Here is a 14,604-nt window from a genome sequence, read left to right on the forward strand (position 1 = left end):
AATCGCAGCCTCACATCTTGTTTTTTTTGGTGAAATCAAAATTTGTTCTTAAGCTCTATTTTGTGTCGTTTTTTTCAGCTTCATCAGTTACTAATTGTAATTTGGTTCCCGGTTTTTGTTTTTTTGAAGCTTTAGTTAGATGTGAAGACAAACCTTGGGGAACTGACGCCTGATTAATAATTTCGACTGATGCCTCCACAGAGTTGTTTTTAGTAGCAGCCTCATATTTTCTTGTAATGAAAAAATGTTCTTGAACTCATTTTTGTTTAGTCCTTGGTTTTAATTTCAGTTTTATCAATTACTCATTGTAATCTGGATCTGCGTTTTTGCTTTTCTGAAACTGTAGTTACACGTGATGAAAAACCTTGGAGAACTGACGCCTGATTAATAATATGAACTGATGACTCTACAGAATTGTTTGTAATCGCAGCCTCACATCTTTTTTTGGTGAACTCAAAATTTGTTCTTAAGCTCTATTTTGTGTCGTTTTATTTTCAATTTTATCAGTTACTCCTTGTAATTTAGATCTGCGTTTTTATTTTTGCAACGGTAGTTAGATGTGATGACAAACCATGGGGAACTGACGCCTGATTAATAATTTGGACTGATGCCTCCACAGAATTGTTTTTAATCGCAGCCTCACATCTTGTTTTTTTGGTGAAATCAAAGTTTTTACTGGAACTCACTTTTGCTTACTCGTTTGTTTTAATTTCAGTTTCATTTCTTTCTTATTTTAATTTGGATTCGCGTTTTTTGCTTTTTTGAAGCTGTTTTTAGATATGATGACAAACCTTGGGGAACTGACGCCTCATTAATATTACGGACTGATGCCTCCACAGAATTGTTTTTAATGGCAGCCTCATTTTTTCTTGAAATGAAAAATTGTTCGTGAGCTCATTTTTGTTAAGTCCTTCGTTTTAATTTCAGCTTCATCAGTTACTAATTGTAATTTGGTTCCGCGTTTTTGTTTTTCTGAAGCTTCAGTTAGATGTAATAAACCGTGCGGAACTGACGCCTGAATTATAATATGGACTGATGCCTCCACAGAATTTTTTTTTAATCGCAGACTCATAATTTTTGGTGAAATCAAAATTTGTTCTTAAGCTCTATTTTGTTTCGTTTTAAGTTGTTTTATCAGTTACTCCTTGTAATTTAGATATGCGTTTTTCGTTTTTGCAGCGGTAGTTAGATGTGATGACTAACCTTGGGGAACTGACGCCTGATTAATAATATGGACTGATGCCTCCATAAAAATGTTTTTAATGGCAGCCTCATATTTTCTTGAAATGAAAAATTGTTCGTGAGCTCATTTTAGTCCTTCGTTTTAATTTCAGCTGCATTAGTTACTAATTGTTATTTGGTTCCGCGTTTTTGTTTTTCTGAAGCTTGAGTTAGATTTGATGACAAACCTTTGGGAACTGACGCCTGATTAATAATATGGACTTATGCCTCTTTAGAATTGTTTTTAATCGCAGCCTCATTTTCTTGAAATGAAAAATTGCTCTTGAGCTCATTTTAGTCCTTCGTTTTAATTTCAGCTGCATTAGTTTTTAATGTAATTTGGTTCCGCGTTTTTGTTTTTCTGAAGCTTCAGTTAGATGTGATGACTAACCTTTGGGAACTGACGCCTGATTAATAATATGGACTGATGCCTCCATAAAAATGTTTTTAATGGCAGCCTCATATTTTCATGAAATGAAAAATTGTTCCTGAGCTCATTTTTGTTAAGTCCTTTGTTTTAATTTCAGCTTCATCAGTTACTAATTGTTATTTGGTTCCGCGTTTTTGTTTTTCTGAAGCTTCAGTTAGATGTGATGACAAACCTTTGGGAACTGACGCCTGATTAATAATATGGACTTGTGCCTCTTTAGAATTGTTTTTTTTTCGCAGCCTCATTTTCTTGAAATGAAAAATTGCTCTTGAGCTCATTTTACTGCTTCTTTTTAATTTCAGCTGCATTAGTTACTAATGTAATTTGGTTCCGCGTTTTTGTTTTTCTGAAGCTTCAGTTAGATGTGCTGATAAACCTTGCGGAACTGACGCCTGATTTATAATATGGACTGATGCCTCCACAGAATTGTTTTAATCGCAGCCTCTTATTTTCTTGAAATGAAGAATTGTTCTTGAGCTCCTTTTTTTAGTCCTTCGTTTGAATTTCAGTTTCATCAGTTACTAATTGTAATTTGGTTCCGCGTTTTTGTTTTTCTGAAGCTTCAGTTAGATGTGACGACAAACCTTGGGGAACTGACGCCTGATTAATAATATGGACTGATGCCTCCACAGAACTGTTTTGTAATCGGAGCTTCACATTTTTTTCGGTAAAGTCAAAATTTTTACTTGAACTCATTTTTGTTTAGTCCTTCGTTTTAATTTCAAGTTCATCAATTACTCATTGTAATTTAGATCTGCGTTTTTGCTTTTCTGAAGCTGTAGTTAGATGGGATGACAAACCTTAGGGAACTGACGCCTGATTAATTAAGTGGACTGATGCCTTCATAGAATTGTTTTGAAACTCAGCTTCATATTTTTTTCAAATGAAAAATTGTTCTTGAGCTCATTTTTGTTTAGTCATTCCTTTGAATTTCAGTTTCATCAGTTACTAATTATAATTTAGTTCCGGGTTTTTATTTTTTTGAAGTTTCAGATGTGATGACAAACCTTGGGGAACTGACGCCTGATTAATAATATGGACTGATGCCTCTACAGAATTGTTTGTAATCGCAGCCTCATATCTTGTTTCTTTTTGGTGTAATCAAAATTTTTGTTGGAACTCACTTTTGTTTATTCGCTTGTTTCAATTTCAGTTTCATCTCTAACTAAATTTAATTTGGATCCGCTTTTTTGTTTTTTTTGAAGCTGTGAAAAGATGTGATGACAAACCTTGGGGAACTGACGCCTCATTAATAATACGGACTGATGCCTCTACAGAATTTTTCTTCGCTGTCTAGTCGATAGGTTTCATGATATGCCTTGAAAATTTGATGCTTTCTTAATGCAGTTGACTGATTCCTTTTCAGTATTTCATGTAATTAGCTTTTCTTTTTGTTTTATTTCTTGTTTAGTCCTTCGTTTTTGGAAAAAAAACCAGGTCCATCATCAGCTACTTAGTGTTTGTTTTTGCGTTTTGCAGCTGTAGTTAAATATGATGACAAACTTTGAAAAAATGAAGCCGTTTTAATAATGTGGACTGATGCCTCAACAGAATTGTTTGTAATCGCAGACTCATGTTCGGTTTCTTTGTCCATTTTCGGTAACCGTCATTTTTATCCAGTGTATATACATTTTCTTGCTGGCCTGTTGTTAATTTCAATGAAACACCTTCGGGAACTGATGACTAATTGTTTCTTTTGATTGATGACTCCTCAGCACTTCGTGTAATCAAGATTTCGTTTTGAATTATTAATTGTTTAGTGCTTCGTTTTTTACATTTCGAGTTCATCACTTAGTACGTTTTGTTTCGCGTTTTTGCTTTGTATCTGCTGTTAGATGTGATCACATACCTTGAGGAGCTGACGCCTCAGTTAAAAAATTTACTGATCCGTCTTCAGCAGTTCCGGAAATCAAAGCTTCTATTTGATTATTTTGTGCGTAGTTCTTGTTTTCAAATTTCAGTTTCATTTGCTCAGTGTTTCAATTAAATTTCTGCTTTTTTGTTTTCGGTGCTGTAAGTAGATTTGATGATAAACATTGGAGAACTAAGTTCTGATTATTAATATGGACTGATGCCTCTACAGAATTTTTTGTACTCGCAGCCTCATTTTTGTTTCTTTGAGGAAATCAAAATTTTTACGTGATTTATTTTTGCATGTTTTTTTAAAAATTTTAGCTCCCCGTAAATGTGATGAGAGTTAGAGTACTAACTCTGACAATTAATATTGGCTGGTGCTTTCGCAGAATTTATCACAGTTTCTTGCTTACTTTTTTCTGCTGTTGGGTCTTAGTCATGATATATTTTTCAGTTTTCGATGTTTAGTCAATAGTTTTCATGAGATGCCTTGAAGATTTGATGCTTTCTTCATGCGGTTGACTGATTCCTTTACAGCATTCCATGTAATTAAATTTTCTCTGGTTTTTTTCATGCTTAGTCCTTCGTTTTAAAAGAAAAAAGTTTCCGGTCCACCATCAATACTTAGCTCTCGTTTCCTGCGTTTTGCAGCTGTGACGCTGGTTTCATCATGTGGACTGATGCCTCAACAGATTTGTTTGTAATTGCAGTCTCTTTTTCAGTTTCTTTGTCCGTTTTTGGCAACCTTCATTTTTATCCATTGTGTAATCATTTTTTAAATTTTTTGCTGTCCTGTTGTTAAGTCAATGAAACACTTTTGGGGACTGATGACTAATTGTTTCTTTTGATTGATGACTCCTCAGCACTTTTTGTAATCATTATTTCGTTTTGTATTATTTGTTAGTGCTTCTTTTTTTACGTTGCATATTCATTTAGTGCGATTTGTTTCGCGTTTTTACTTTGTATCTGCTGAACAATAGGTGACGCCTGAACAAAAAAATTGACTGATCTCTCCTGGGTAGCTCAAAATGCTTCTATTTGAACTTTTCTTTGCTTAGTTCTTGTTTTCAAATTTGTTTCTTTTGCTCAGTGTATTTAGTTTCTGCGTTTTTATTTTCGGTGCTGTAATTAGATTTGATGATAAACATTGGAGAACTATGTTCTGATTATGAAAATGGTCTGATGCGTCTACAGAATTGTTTGTAGTCGCAGCCTCATATTTTGGTTTTTTTGGTGGAAATCAAACTTTTTACTCGGATTTATTTTTGTTTAGACCTTCGTTTTAATTTCAGTTTAGTCAGTTACTAATTGTAATTTGAATACGCGTTTTTGATTTTCTGACGCCTCAAGTAGATGAGATGACAAACCTTCGGGAACTGACGCCTGATTAAATATTTGGACTGATGTCTCCCCAGAATTGTTTTTAATTGCAGCCTCGTATTTTTTTGGTCAAATCCAATTTTTTCTTGAGCTCATCTTTGTTTTGTCCTTCGTTTTAATTTCAACTTCATCATTCTCTAATTGTAATTCGGTTCTTCGTTTTTGCTTTTTTGAAGCCTCAGTTAGATGCGATGACAAGCCTTGGGGAACTGACGATGAATAATAATATTTACTGATGCCTCCACAGAATTGTTTGCAGTCGCAGCCTCTAATTTTTTATTGTTGAAATCAAAATTTTCATAGAGCTCATTTTTGTTTAGTCCTTGGTTTTGGTTTCAGTTTCCTTAGTTACTAAATGTAATCCGTTTCCGCGTTTTTGCTTTTCCGAAGCATCTGTTATATGTGATGACAAACCTTGGGGAACTGACGCCTGAGTAATAATATGGACTAACGCCTCCACAGAAGCGTTTGTAATAGCAGTCTCGTATTCTTTATTTTCCAATACATTTTTGTATTCTGCTGTCCCTTGTAACGTCATCAGTTGCTTGGTGTATTTAGTTTTTGCTTTTGTTTTTTATATGGAGCTGTACGTAAATGTGATAAAAATTGGAGTACTAACGATTTATATTGGCTGATGCCTTCGCAGAATTTCTTATCACAGTCTCTTGGTTACATTTTTTCTGCTTTTGGGTCCTGGTTATTATATGCTTTTTAGTTTGCGCTGTCTAGTTGATAGGTTTAATGATATGCCTTGAAGATTTGATGCTTTCTTCATGCGGTTGACTGATTCCTTTTCAGCATTTCGTGTATTTGACTTTTCGCTTTGTTTTGTTTTATGTTCAGTCCTTCATTTTTGAAAAAGTTTCAGTTCCATCATCAGCTACTTAGTGTTTAATTCCTGCGTTTTGCAGCTGTAGTTAAATATGATGACAAACTTCGGAGAAGTTACGCCGTTTTTATAATGTGGACTGATGCCTCAACAGAATTGTTTGTAATCGCAGTCTCATGTTCAGTTTCTTTGTCCGTTTTTAGTAAACTTCTTTTTTATCCATTGTATATACATTTTTGAGGTTTTGCTATCCTGTTGTTAATTTTAATGAAACACTTTCGGTAACTGATGACTAATTGTTTCTTTTGATTGATGACTCCGCAGCACTGCTTGTAATCTTAATTCATTTTTGAATTACTTGTTTAGTGCTTCGTTATTACGTTTTAATTTCGCCATCATTTATTGCGTTTTGTTTTGGGTTTTTGCCTTATCCGCTGTTAGATGTAATGACAAACCTTAGGAAGCTGACGCCTGGATAATAAAATTAAGTGATCTCTCCTCAGCAGTTCCGGAAATCAAAGCTTTTGAATTTTTCTCTGCGTAGTTATTGTTTTCAAATTTCAATTTCATTTGATCAGTGTAGTTATTTTCTGCTCTTTTATTTTAGGTGCTGTTATTAGATTTGACGATAAACATTGGAGAACTAAGTTCTGACTGTTAATATTGGCTGAAGTCTCTGCAGAGTTTTTTAAATTGCTGTTTCATGCTAACTTTTCTCTTCGATTGACTGCCTTTAGTCATCGTACTTTTTTTTAGTTTTGGCTGTCTTGTGAATAGTTTTCATGATACGCCTTAGAGATTCAGCGATTGCCCAATACTATTGACCAATCCTTTGTCAGCCTTTCATTTAGTACTCTGTTCTGCTTTTACTTTTCTTGGTTTGATCTTTTGTTTTTAATTTCTGGTCAATCATCAGTTACTTATGTATTTTTTCCTGGGTTTTTGCTTATTTGGAGCTGTAGTTAGATATGATGACAACTCCTGGAGAATTGACTCCTAATTGAATATATGGATTGATGATTATATTCTGCTTTCATGAAGTTGTACTTAGACGTGATGGCAAATTTTGGGGAACTGACGCCTAATTAATAATGGCTGATGTCTCCACAAAACTGTTCGTAATTGCAGTCTCATAATTAGTTTGGTCGAATCATTATTTCTATTTGAGTTGCCTCTTGTATAGTGCTTCATTTTTCACATTCAGTTTTATCAGTTATTCGTTTTATTTTGGATTTGTGTTTTTGCTTTTGGAAGCTGTAGTTAGATATGATGACCAACCTTTGGGAAGTGGCGCCTGATTAATAAATTGACTGATGTTTCCGCAGAATTGTGTGTAATCGCAGTGACTTTTCTTTGTTTTTGGGTACCTTCGTTTTTGTGTTTCAAGTATATTCGTTTTGTTTATTTTTTATCTTAGTTTTTCATTTAGTCTTTAATTAGTTGCATTTTAATTTCGGTTTCATCATCAGTTGCTGAGTGTACTTAGTTTCTGCTCTTTTTAGATGTAATAATAAAACCTTGTAAACAGTTATCCTAATTTTTGCTGTCGTGTTGGTTTTGTTAATGATACCCCAAGGGGAGCTGATGACTGATTTATACCTTCGGCGGATGCCTCCTCAGCACTTCATGTAATAAAATTTTTCTTGAATTTATATGTTTAGTCCTTCTTTTTTATTTCAGTTTCGGCATCACTTAGTGTTGTTTCTTCGTTTTTGCTTTTTTAAGCCTCTGTGAGATGTGATGACAAGCCTTGGGGGAACTGACGCCTGAATAAGAAGACAACAGATCTCTCCTCGGCAGGTCGGGAAGTCAATACTTCTACTTGAATTGTTCTTTGTTTAGTTCTATTTTTTAACTTTCAAGTTCATCAGTTGCTTTGTATTTTTTGTTTTATTTTTGTTCCATTTTTGGGCCCACTTCGTTTGTATTGGTCGTTGTATGTTTTTTTGCTCTCGGACGAAGTTTGAAGCAAATATTGTAAGCGTTTAAACTTTTACGCAAAATGTTTGCATGACCCAATTGACTTATCGACTGACTTTTACGCCCTTGACACTTTGCGTTTTGAGGGCTCTAAATTTCTCTCTCATTCAACAGCTTAAGCAACGATCTCAATTGGCTACAGTTAACTACTAAAATCAACTGAAAAGCGCCAAATTTGTTGTCATTTTTTCACTTTTAGATTTTTTAAAATGTTTCTTGTGATATATAACCTGTAATGAGGTCATTTGAAGCACTCCTTGTTGAGTTATCCTTGTTGAGTTTGGTTATCCTCTCTCTCCTCCCCCGACTGAAGAAGTCTGCAATAGATTCGCGCTCCCACTAGTCGTTCGAGAGCAATTTTCCCGAAGTCTGTTCTTTTTAGTTTTCGCTGATGATAGTTTTCATGATACGCCTTAGAAATTTGATGTTTGCTTAATACTATTGACTGATCCCTTGTCAGCGCCTCATGTGAGCAACATTTCTTCTTGTACTGTTTTTTGTACTTCGTTTTTTTTTTTCAAAAAAATTCAGGTCCATTATTTAGTGTATTTTATTTCTGCGTTTTTTCATTTCGGAGTTGTTAGATTTGATGATTAATTTTTTGTCTGATGTCTCCACGGAATTCTTTGTAATCGCACTCTCATTTAGTTTTTGTCCGTTTTTGGAGCACTTCGTTTTTTGCGATGTATTTACATTTTTTGCTGTTGTTAATTTTAATGATACGCCTTGGGAACAACTGATGACTGATTTCTACCTTTGGCACTTTTTAGTCGTTGGAGAACTAGATGACTTGAGCAAAAGGAAGGAACAGAACCCTGGTGTTTGGAAGAGCGGCAGTGCTCCGAAACCAACCAAACTTGACCTCAGTAGGCTAGCGCTTCCTGCTAACGAACACGACAAAAGCAAAAGAGCTGAAAATTCCCTTAAAGCGCTGCAATACATCGAAGTTGCTATGATGGATAAGAGAAATTGCTTTATGGTGAAAACATCGAAAGGTGTTCTAGCACACAGTACAAAAATCAGAAACCTTTTTGATGGACAGAATGATGATGCAATTATAGCAACGGCACTCTGTCAAATTCCGAGCGATCATAACGAACCTATTAGGGCTCCTGACGGATCTATCTACGTTAAACGAGAAGTAGTGTTACTGACTGACGATCGAAACTTGATCTTGAAGTCCATTTATGTTAACTCTTTACCTGCTACTTCTATCCAGGAATTTGTGAAACTGTACAACTTGAATTCCTGAGAGACACATAGATGTACATATGTTAATAATTAGACGATTTTGTCTGTTCACTTGAGTTGGTGCAGATTGTGATGTCATGTGACGTAGTGAACAATTGTGTCATGTTGAGACGCCCGCCCCGTCAATGAGGTGTTGTGAAAGGGTGTCATTAATGGCGTTATTGGGTCGGGCGGCTGCATACTAGTCGAATAAAGATTGATTAGATAGTTGCAAGTAGAGTTAAAGTATTTGAGTTATTTTACTCTTTTATTTGTAATTTTGTACAAGATAAGCAATATGATCAGGAATTTTCATCATAGGACGTTTGAGGGCTGAGTTTATGGAACCTCGATATAAATGTAATCGCGATGATTATGAGCTTCAGTTGTAAAATAAATAGATAAACAAAGAGACAGTAAAACACAATGTGAAATAAGGTGGCGGTCAAGCAAGCCGAAGTTTAAAAATGAGGTCATGTAAGCCGAAAATTTTCGGCATACCCGTATTTTAAGTTGCCACTTGCGGGCCGGTGGGCGCGCGTCGCGGCTTCGCCGCGATAAACGGCCTGCGGTTTCCGAATTACATCCCACAGCGGATGAGAAGCATGGCCATGGACACCGGTTCGCTGAGGCCCGTACCCACTAGATGGGGCTAGGGGTATTAGCCGACACACAAATTAGAAGACACGCCAATTGGCCGACAGATTTCATCAAGAAGACGTGAAAATGACCGAAATCGGGACACTAAAATTTAAGTAGTGTTAAAGCTTCGACTTAATTATGTTCGGCCGTAATAATTTGTTCGATTGTGATAGATTCATATCAAGTCCCACGGGCCGCTGAGGCATGGCCAAATTAGTTAGTAGTTATAGCCAAATATTGTTTGTTTTATCACTAAGGGACGCTACTTTACCCAATTAGTGCGCGGGAAATTATCACGAACTGTGGTTTTCGAGTAGTATATTTGCGTAAGTGTCGGCTAAAAGGTGTGTCTGCTATTTTGTATGTCGGCCAATTGGCGGGCAGGGCACTAGATGTCTAAAGATTGACGTATTTTTGTTTCCTTGGCGCATTGGAATACATTATGCACTATAATACTATGCGCAGTGTTTGGCTTGCTTTTATGTCGGCTTACTTTGCGTTCACCGTGAAATAAACTTTCTGTTGTGTGTTGATAGCCCTTAAATCTTGAATGTTTCGGACGGCGAACGCAAAGAAAGCCGAAGTAAAAGTAAGCCGACAGAAAAGCAAGCCGAAAGTTGTAATAGTTGTAATCTATCTGAAATAATTCATTGTTAGCCGTTACAATCAACAGTGCGCGTAGTAATACAGTGCATAATGTATTCCAATGCACCAAAGAAACAAAAATACGTCAATTTTAGACATCTAGTGGGTACGGGCCTCAGCGGACCGCTGTCCATGGCCATGCCTCTCTGTGTGATGTAATCCGGAAACCGGGGGCCGGTTATTGCGGCGAAGCAGCGACGCGCGCCCACCGGCCCGCCAGGGGCAACTTAAAAGACGGGTGTCCCAACATTTTTCGGCTTACTTTGCCTAATTTTCAAAATTTGGCTTGCTTGGCTATCGGCTGGCTTGACCATCACCGTTTTGGAACAAAAATGTTAAATTGGAGTTAACGTTGTGAGCATAGTTCAGTTACCGGCTGTTACTAAAATCAGCGCCGGGTCATAGATTTTTTAATTTTATTTCAAGATATTTTTTATTTTTATTTTTTTATTTCAAGTTATTAAATGGCGGACACGTCAAGATATTTAACAATTTCAAGCAGCTGAACTCAATTGGTGGCAATTTAATACTAAAAGTCAAATGAAAAGTGCGACGAAACTGGTGCCATTTTTCACTTCAAATCTAAAAATTGGTATATGTTGACCTCTAATGTGGTTATTTGAAGCCCACTTTTGAACTTCTTAGTCACATTTAGGCTCCCCCCACCCCCGACTGAAGCCGGCTGCAATTGATTAGAGCTCCCATTAGTCGTTCGAGAGCAATTCTTCCGACTTTTAGTCGGTTATGTTTTTCTTATACGTATCTAGATTGAAAAATTGAATCTTAAACGCGTTAACACATAATGCTGCATGGTATAGACGCCTCACTGCGCACCATGTTGGAACAGTACTACCGGAAAGCTCTGTTGTAGAGGTCAAGAGCGCAGTTAAGTGGCGTTGCCTGGAGTTTGAGAGCAATTCATCCGCCGTTTATTATAGCTGCGAAGCTGTAAGCTGAGCGAAGATATATTGCGGTGCTCTTGGTTTTTTACAATTCAAAAAATTTGAATTGTATTGGGGCGCTGTTTTTTTTAGAATCTGTTCACACATTTTCACATTTTCATGATTTTTGAAGTCAAATTGGAGTAGTGATTTTGGTCACGCCGAAACAGGAAATGGAGCGAAAAAGCGAGTGGTTTTGCGGCGTGAAATTTTTTCGTTCTAATTTTAAAGTAGAGTGAGAATACTGTGTTTGAACAAAAATTCGCTTTATCGGTAGTGATTTTTTGTTCACATGCAGCAATTTCACTTTGATTTTTACTGTTTTTTCGATTTTTTTGGATCGGAGTGTTTTCTAAATGGTTTTTGCAATCCATTCATAGTCCGTTCTAAGTCTAGTTTTCTGTTTAGTCAATGAAAATTCTTTGAATTGTACGTCAAGACTTGTCCAGCTATGTTTTTTGTTTCGTCGTCTGACGCTCTTTTTTCGTTTTACATTTGTTATCACAGCAAAGCTGAAAAAGTCAAATTTTCTGAATGACTTCTTCCTCTCACTAACGGCATTTGCGCGCGTGACGTCATTTCTCACTCGCTTTAGCAAAAGTTTTTAGGTTATTTGCGTGATTAGATTTTAATCATCCTTGACTTACCTCACTCAATAAAATGACTTTTGCACTTTAAAACTTAAGTTTAATTTGAATTTGTTTAAGGTCAAAGGAACTCATTTGTGCAGTAAAGGTCCCTAATAAGAGGCTTCTGCGGAATGAATTTTAACAAGCTTTATTAATTTATCGCTGGATGTTTTTTACCCCGTTTTTTTGAGCTGCGTCGATTTTTTTTCAATTTAGATCTGTATCTGTTTCTATCTCTATTATATGGCATGCAGGTCTATTCTTTCGCAGCTATAGCGGCAATCTGCCGGCTATGTTGTTTAAAATTCTTCCGTTTCGTGTGATCTAAATTGCGGGTTCATTTGCAAGTTTCAATATTGAAACTGATTTGAGCATAATAAAAATAGACCAATTTAGGCTTCGAACATTTTTGGCTGGCTGTTTTCTTTACTTCATAGAAATGGGCCCCTGGTGTCAGTTTGAAATATCGTTTCCTTATGGGTATTGGGGTTCAATGCTTCAAAAGTTTTACATATTTGATTTGCGCCGTTGTAAATGAGTGATATGTGCGAAATTTTTTCTAATTGTTGGACAAAAGATCTGACAGAATGTTTGGCGATGATCTACGGTGACACTCGTTTCGCACGCTATTTGTGTGTATCCGTGACTTCATTCATCCTCTTTTTCTCAATTGTCTACCAATGAAAGCAGAGATAGTGGCAATTTTAAAGACTTAATATTTTGGCTTTTGAATTTAGATTCTAACAGAAGAGATGCATGCAGAAGAGTAAGACTGATGGGATCAAAACACCTTGATTTAATTTAATTAATTGCTCTCAAACGAAGTTGTAGCAATTATATTAGTCCTGTCGGTCCTTTTTTAATGCGATTTTTCGCTTGACCGATTTTTCGTCTGACGCTTTTGACTTTTCGTCCTCAAAAACGGGATAAACGTGTAGCGCCCAGCGGGCATTAAGTGCTCTTAAAGAGTCTTTGAGCTCACTTGTCTCCAAGTATGCGATTCACAGAAACTGTTTTGGAGACATACTTATGGTGTGAAGTGCGGTTCTCAGAGGTTGACACCCCCACCCACATCAGCCCCCTCTCACATCACCCCCCCCCCCTAATCCTCAACCCTGCACATCGTTCATGCCGTAACGGCCCCGTGCAGCCAAAAACCACCTCCCACCGCTGACTCCGCATGTTGCACTCCCCCACCCCCACTGTTGGCTCACCACCATCAGCCCCTCCCCATGTTGCACTCCTCCCCCCCCCCCCCCCCCCGCCGCTGCGCTCACCTCACAGCCCTCAACCGTGGCTAGCTACTGTCGAAGCCAACCGCTCACCGGTCGTTTGAGAGCAATTCGCCAGACGTTAGTCGTTATGTTTGAGGTTTGCATGATTTGATTTTTCTTCTCATTCACGATTTTAACCTTCAGAAATCAATTGGTGGCAACTTATTAATTACTACTAAAAGTCAGGAGAAAAGTGCACCATAATTGGTTTCTTTTCGCTTTAATTTTAACAGTGCTCTGTAGTCTACATTTGAAGCCCCGTAGTGAACTTAGTCCTCCGCTGGAATCTCTCTCCTGACCCTTACCCCCATCAAACGTTCGAGAATTTTTTTTATTAGGTCTTGTTTCTTGTAGATGAGCAATGCAGTTCTTAAATGCGAAGTTTGAAACAATTTATTGTCGTTTGTCTTTTCAATGCCCCCTCTCACTTGGACTTGATTTCTGACTTACCTCACTCACTGCTTCAACTGAATGGATTTTAAATTTTTTCACTAATTGAATTGCGAAATGTCAAAAGATCAAAATATAAAGAAACTATTAAGCGTGGTCATAACGTAATAGTGCATTAGGTTGTCAAAGTTATTAGAGTGATTGCTAGCTGACCGCAGTATTAAGCCTAATAGCCTTCAGTTCAGAAGTTGAATTAAGGATTGATTTAGAATCTAACCGAAACTTCAAACTGAACTAAAACGTTTTTTGAAACTTCGAAAAAATTCTGTCAATATCTATCTTTTTTTTTAATAGACGCCCTCATCTTCTCAGCCGGCAATTATAGCGCTCCTATTTTTTTTACAATTCAAAGAATTTGAATTGTATTGGGGCGCTGTCTTTTTTTTTAAGATCTGTTCACACATTTTCATGATTTTTGAAGTCAAATTGGAGTAGTGATTTTGGTCACGCCGAAACAGGAAGTGGAGCGAAAAAGCGAGTGGTTTTGCGGCGTGAAATTTTTTCGCTCTAAATTTAAAGTAGAGTGCGAAAACGGTGTGTGAACAAAAATTCGTTTTCTCGCTAGTGGTTTTTCGTTCACATGCGGCAATTTCACTTTGATTTTTACAGTTTTTTCGGTTATTTGGATCGGATTTTTTTTCTAAATGGTTTTTCCAATCCATTCATAGTCCGTTCTTGATTTAGTTTTCTGTTTAGTCAATGAAAATTCTTTGAATTGTACGTCAGGACTTGTCCTGCTATGTTTTTTACTTCGTCGAACTTTTTTGCTTTACCCATTTTGCCGCTTTTTCGACATTTTGCGTGAAATGTTTTTGACTTCTCTAGGCTAGTTTCACTCTTCTGTCATTCTGCTCAAAGTCCTTTTAAACAGCAGCTGCTCAGCAAAGCAATTCAAGACGAAGAGAGTCAGTATAAAAAAATCAAAGTCAGAAATAGAAACGGGATAGACCCATAAAGCCCATTTTTAGATGCCCGTTACTTGAACTTTGTTCTCATAAGTTTTAGTTACAATCTATAATGCTTATTGGAATTGATACTAGACCCTGTAGCCTCTCACTGAGAGACAGGAGTATGTTCAATTACGAAATGACATCAAAAT

General features: G+C 36.7%; 1 protein-coding gene across 3 annotated transcripts in view; it reads left to right on the forward strand.

The window, feature by feature from the left end:
* The window catches only part of LOC142342648 (uncharacterized), a 100,562-nt gene extending 91,380 nt beyond the window's left edge, over nt 1-9,182 (forward strand). For all 3 annotated transcript variants that reach the window (XM_075394096.1, XM_075394105.1, XM_075394115.1), the window contains one exon: nt 8,465-9,182. In XM_075394096.1, the coding sequence (XP_075250211.1) occupies nt 8,465-8,946 (482 nt within the window). In that variant the 3' untranslated portion in view covers nt 8,947-9,182. The remainder of the gene's footprint in view (nt 1-8,464) is intronic.
* Nucleotides 9,183-14,604: the final 5,422 nt, after the last annotated feature.

Source organism: Convolutriloba macropyga, chromosome 1 (genome assembly GCF_964194025.1).
Source record: "Convolutriloba macropyga chromosome 1, txConMacr16.3, whole genome shotgun sequence".
Taxonomy (NCBI): domain Eukaryota; kingdom Metazoa; phylum Xenacoelomorpha; order Acoela; family Convolutidae; genus Convolutriloba; species Convolutriloba macropyga.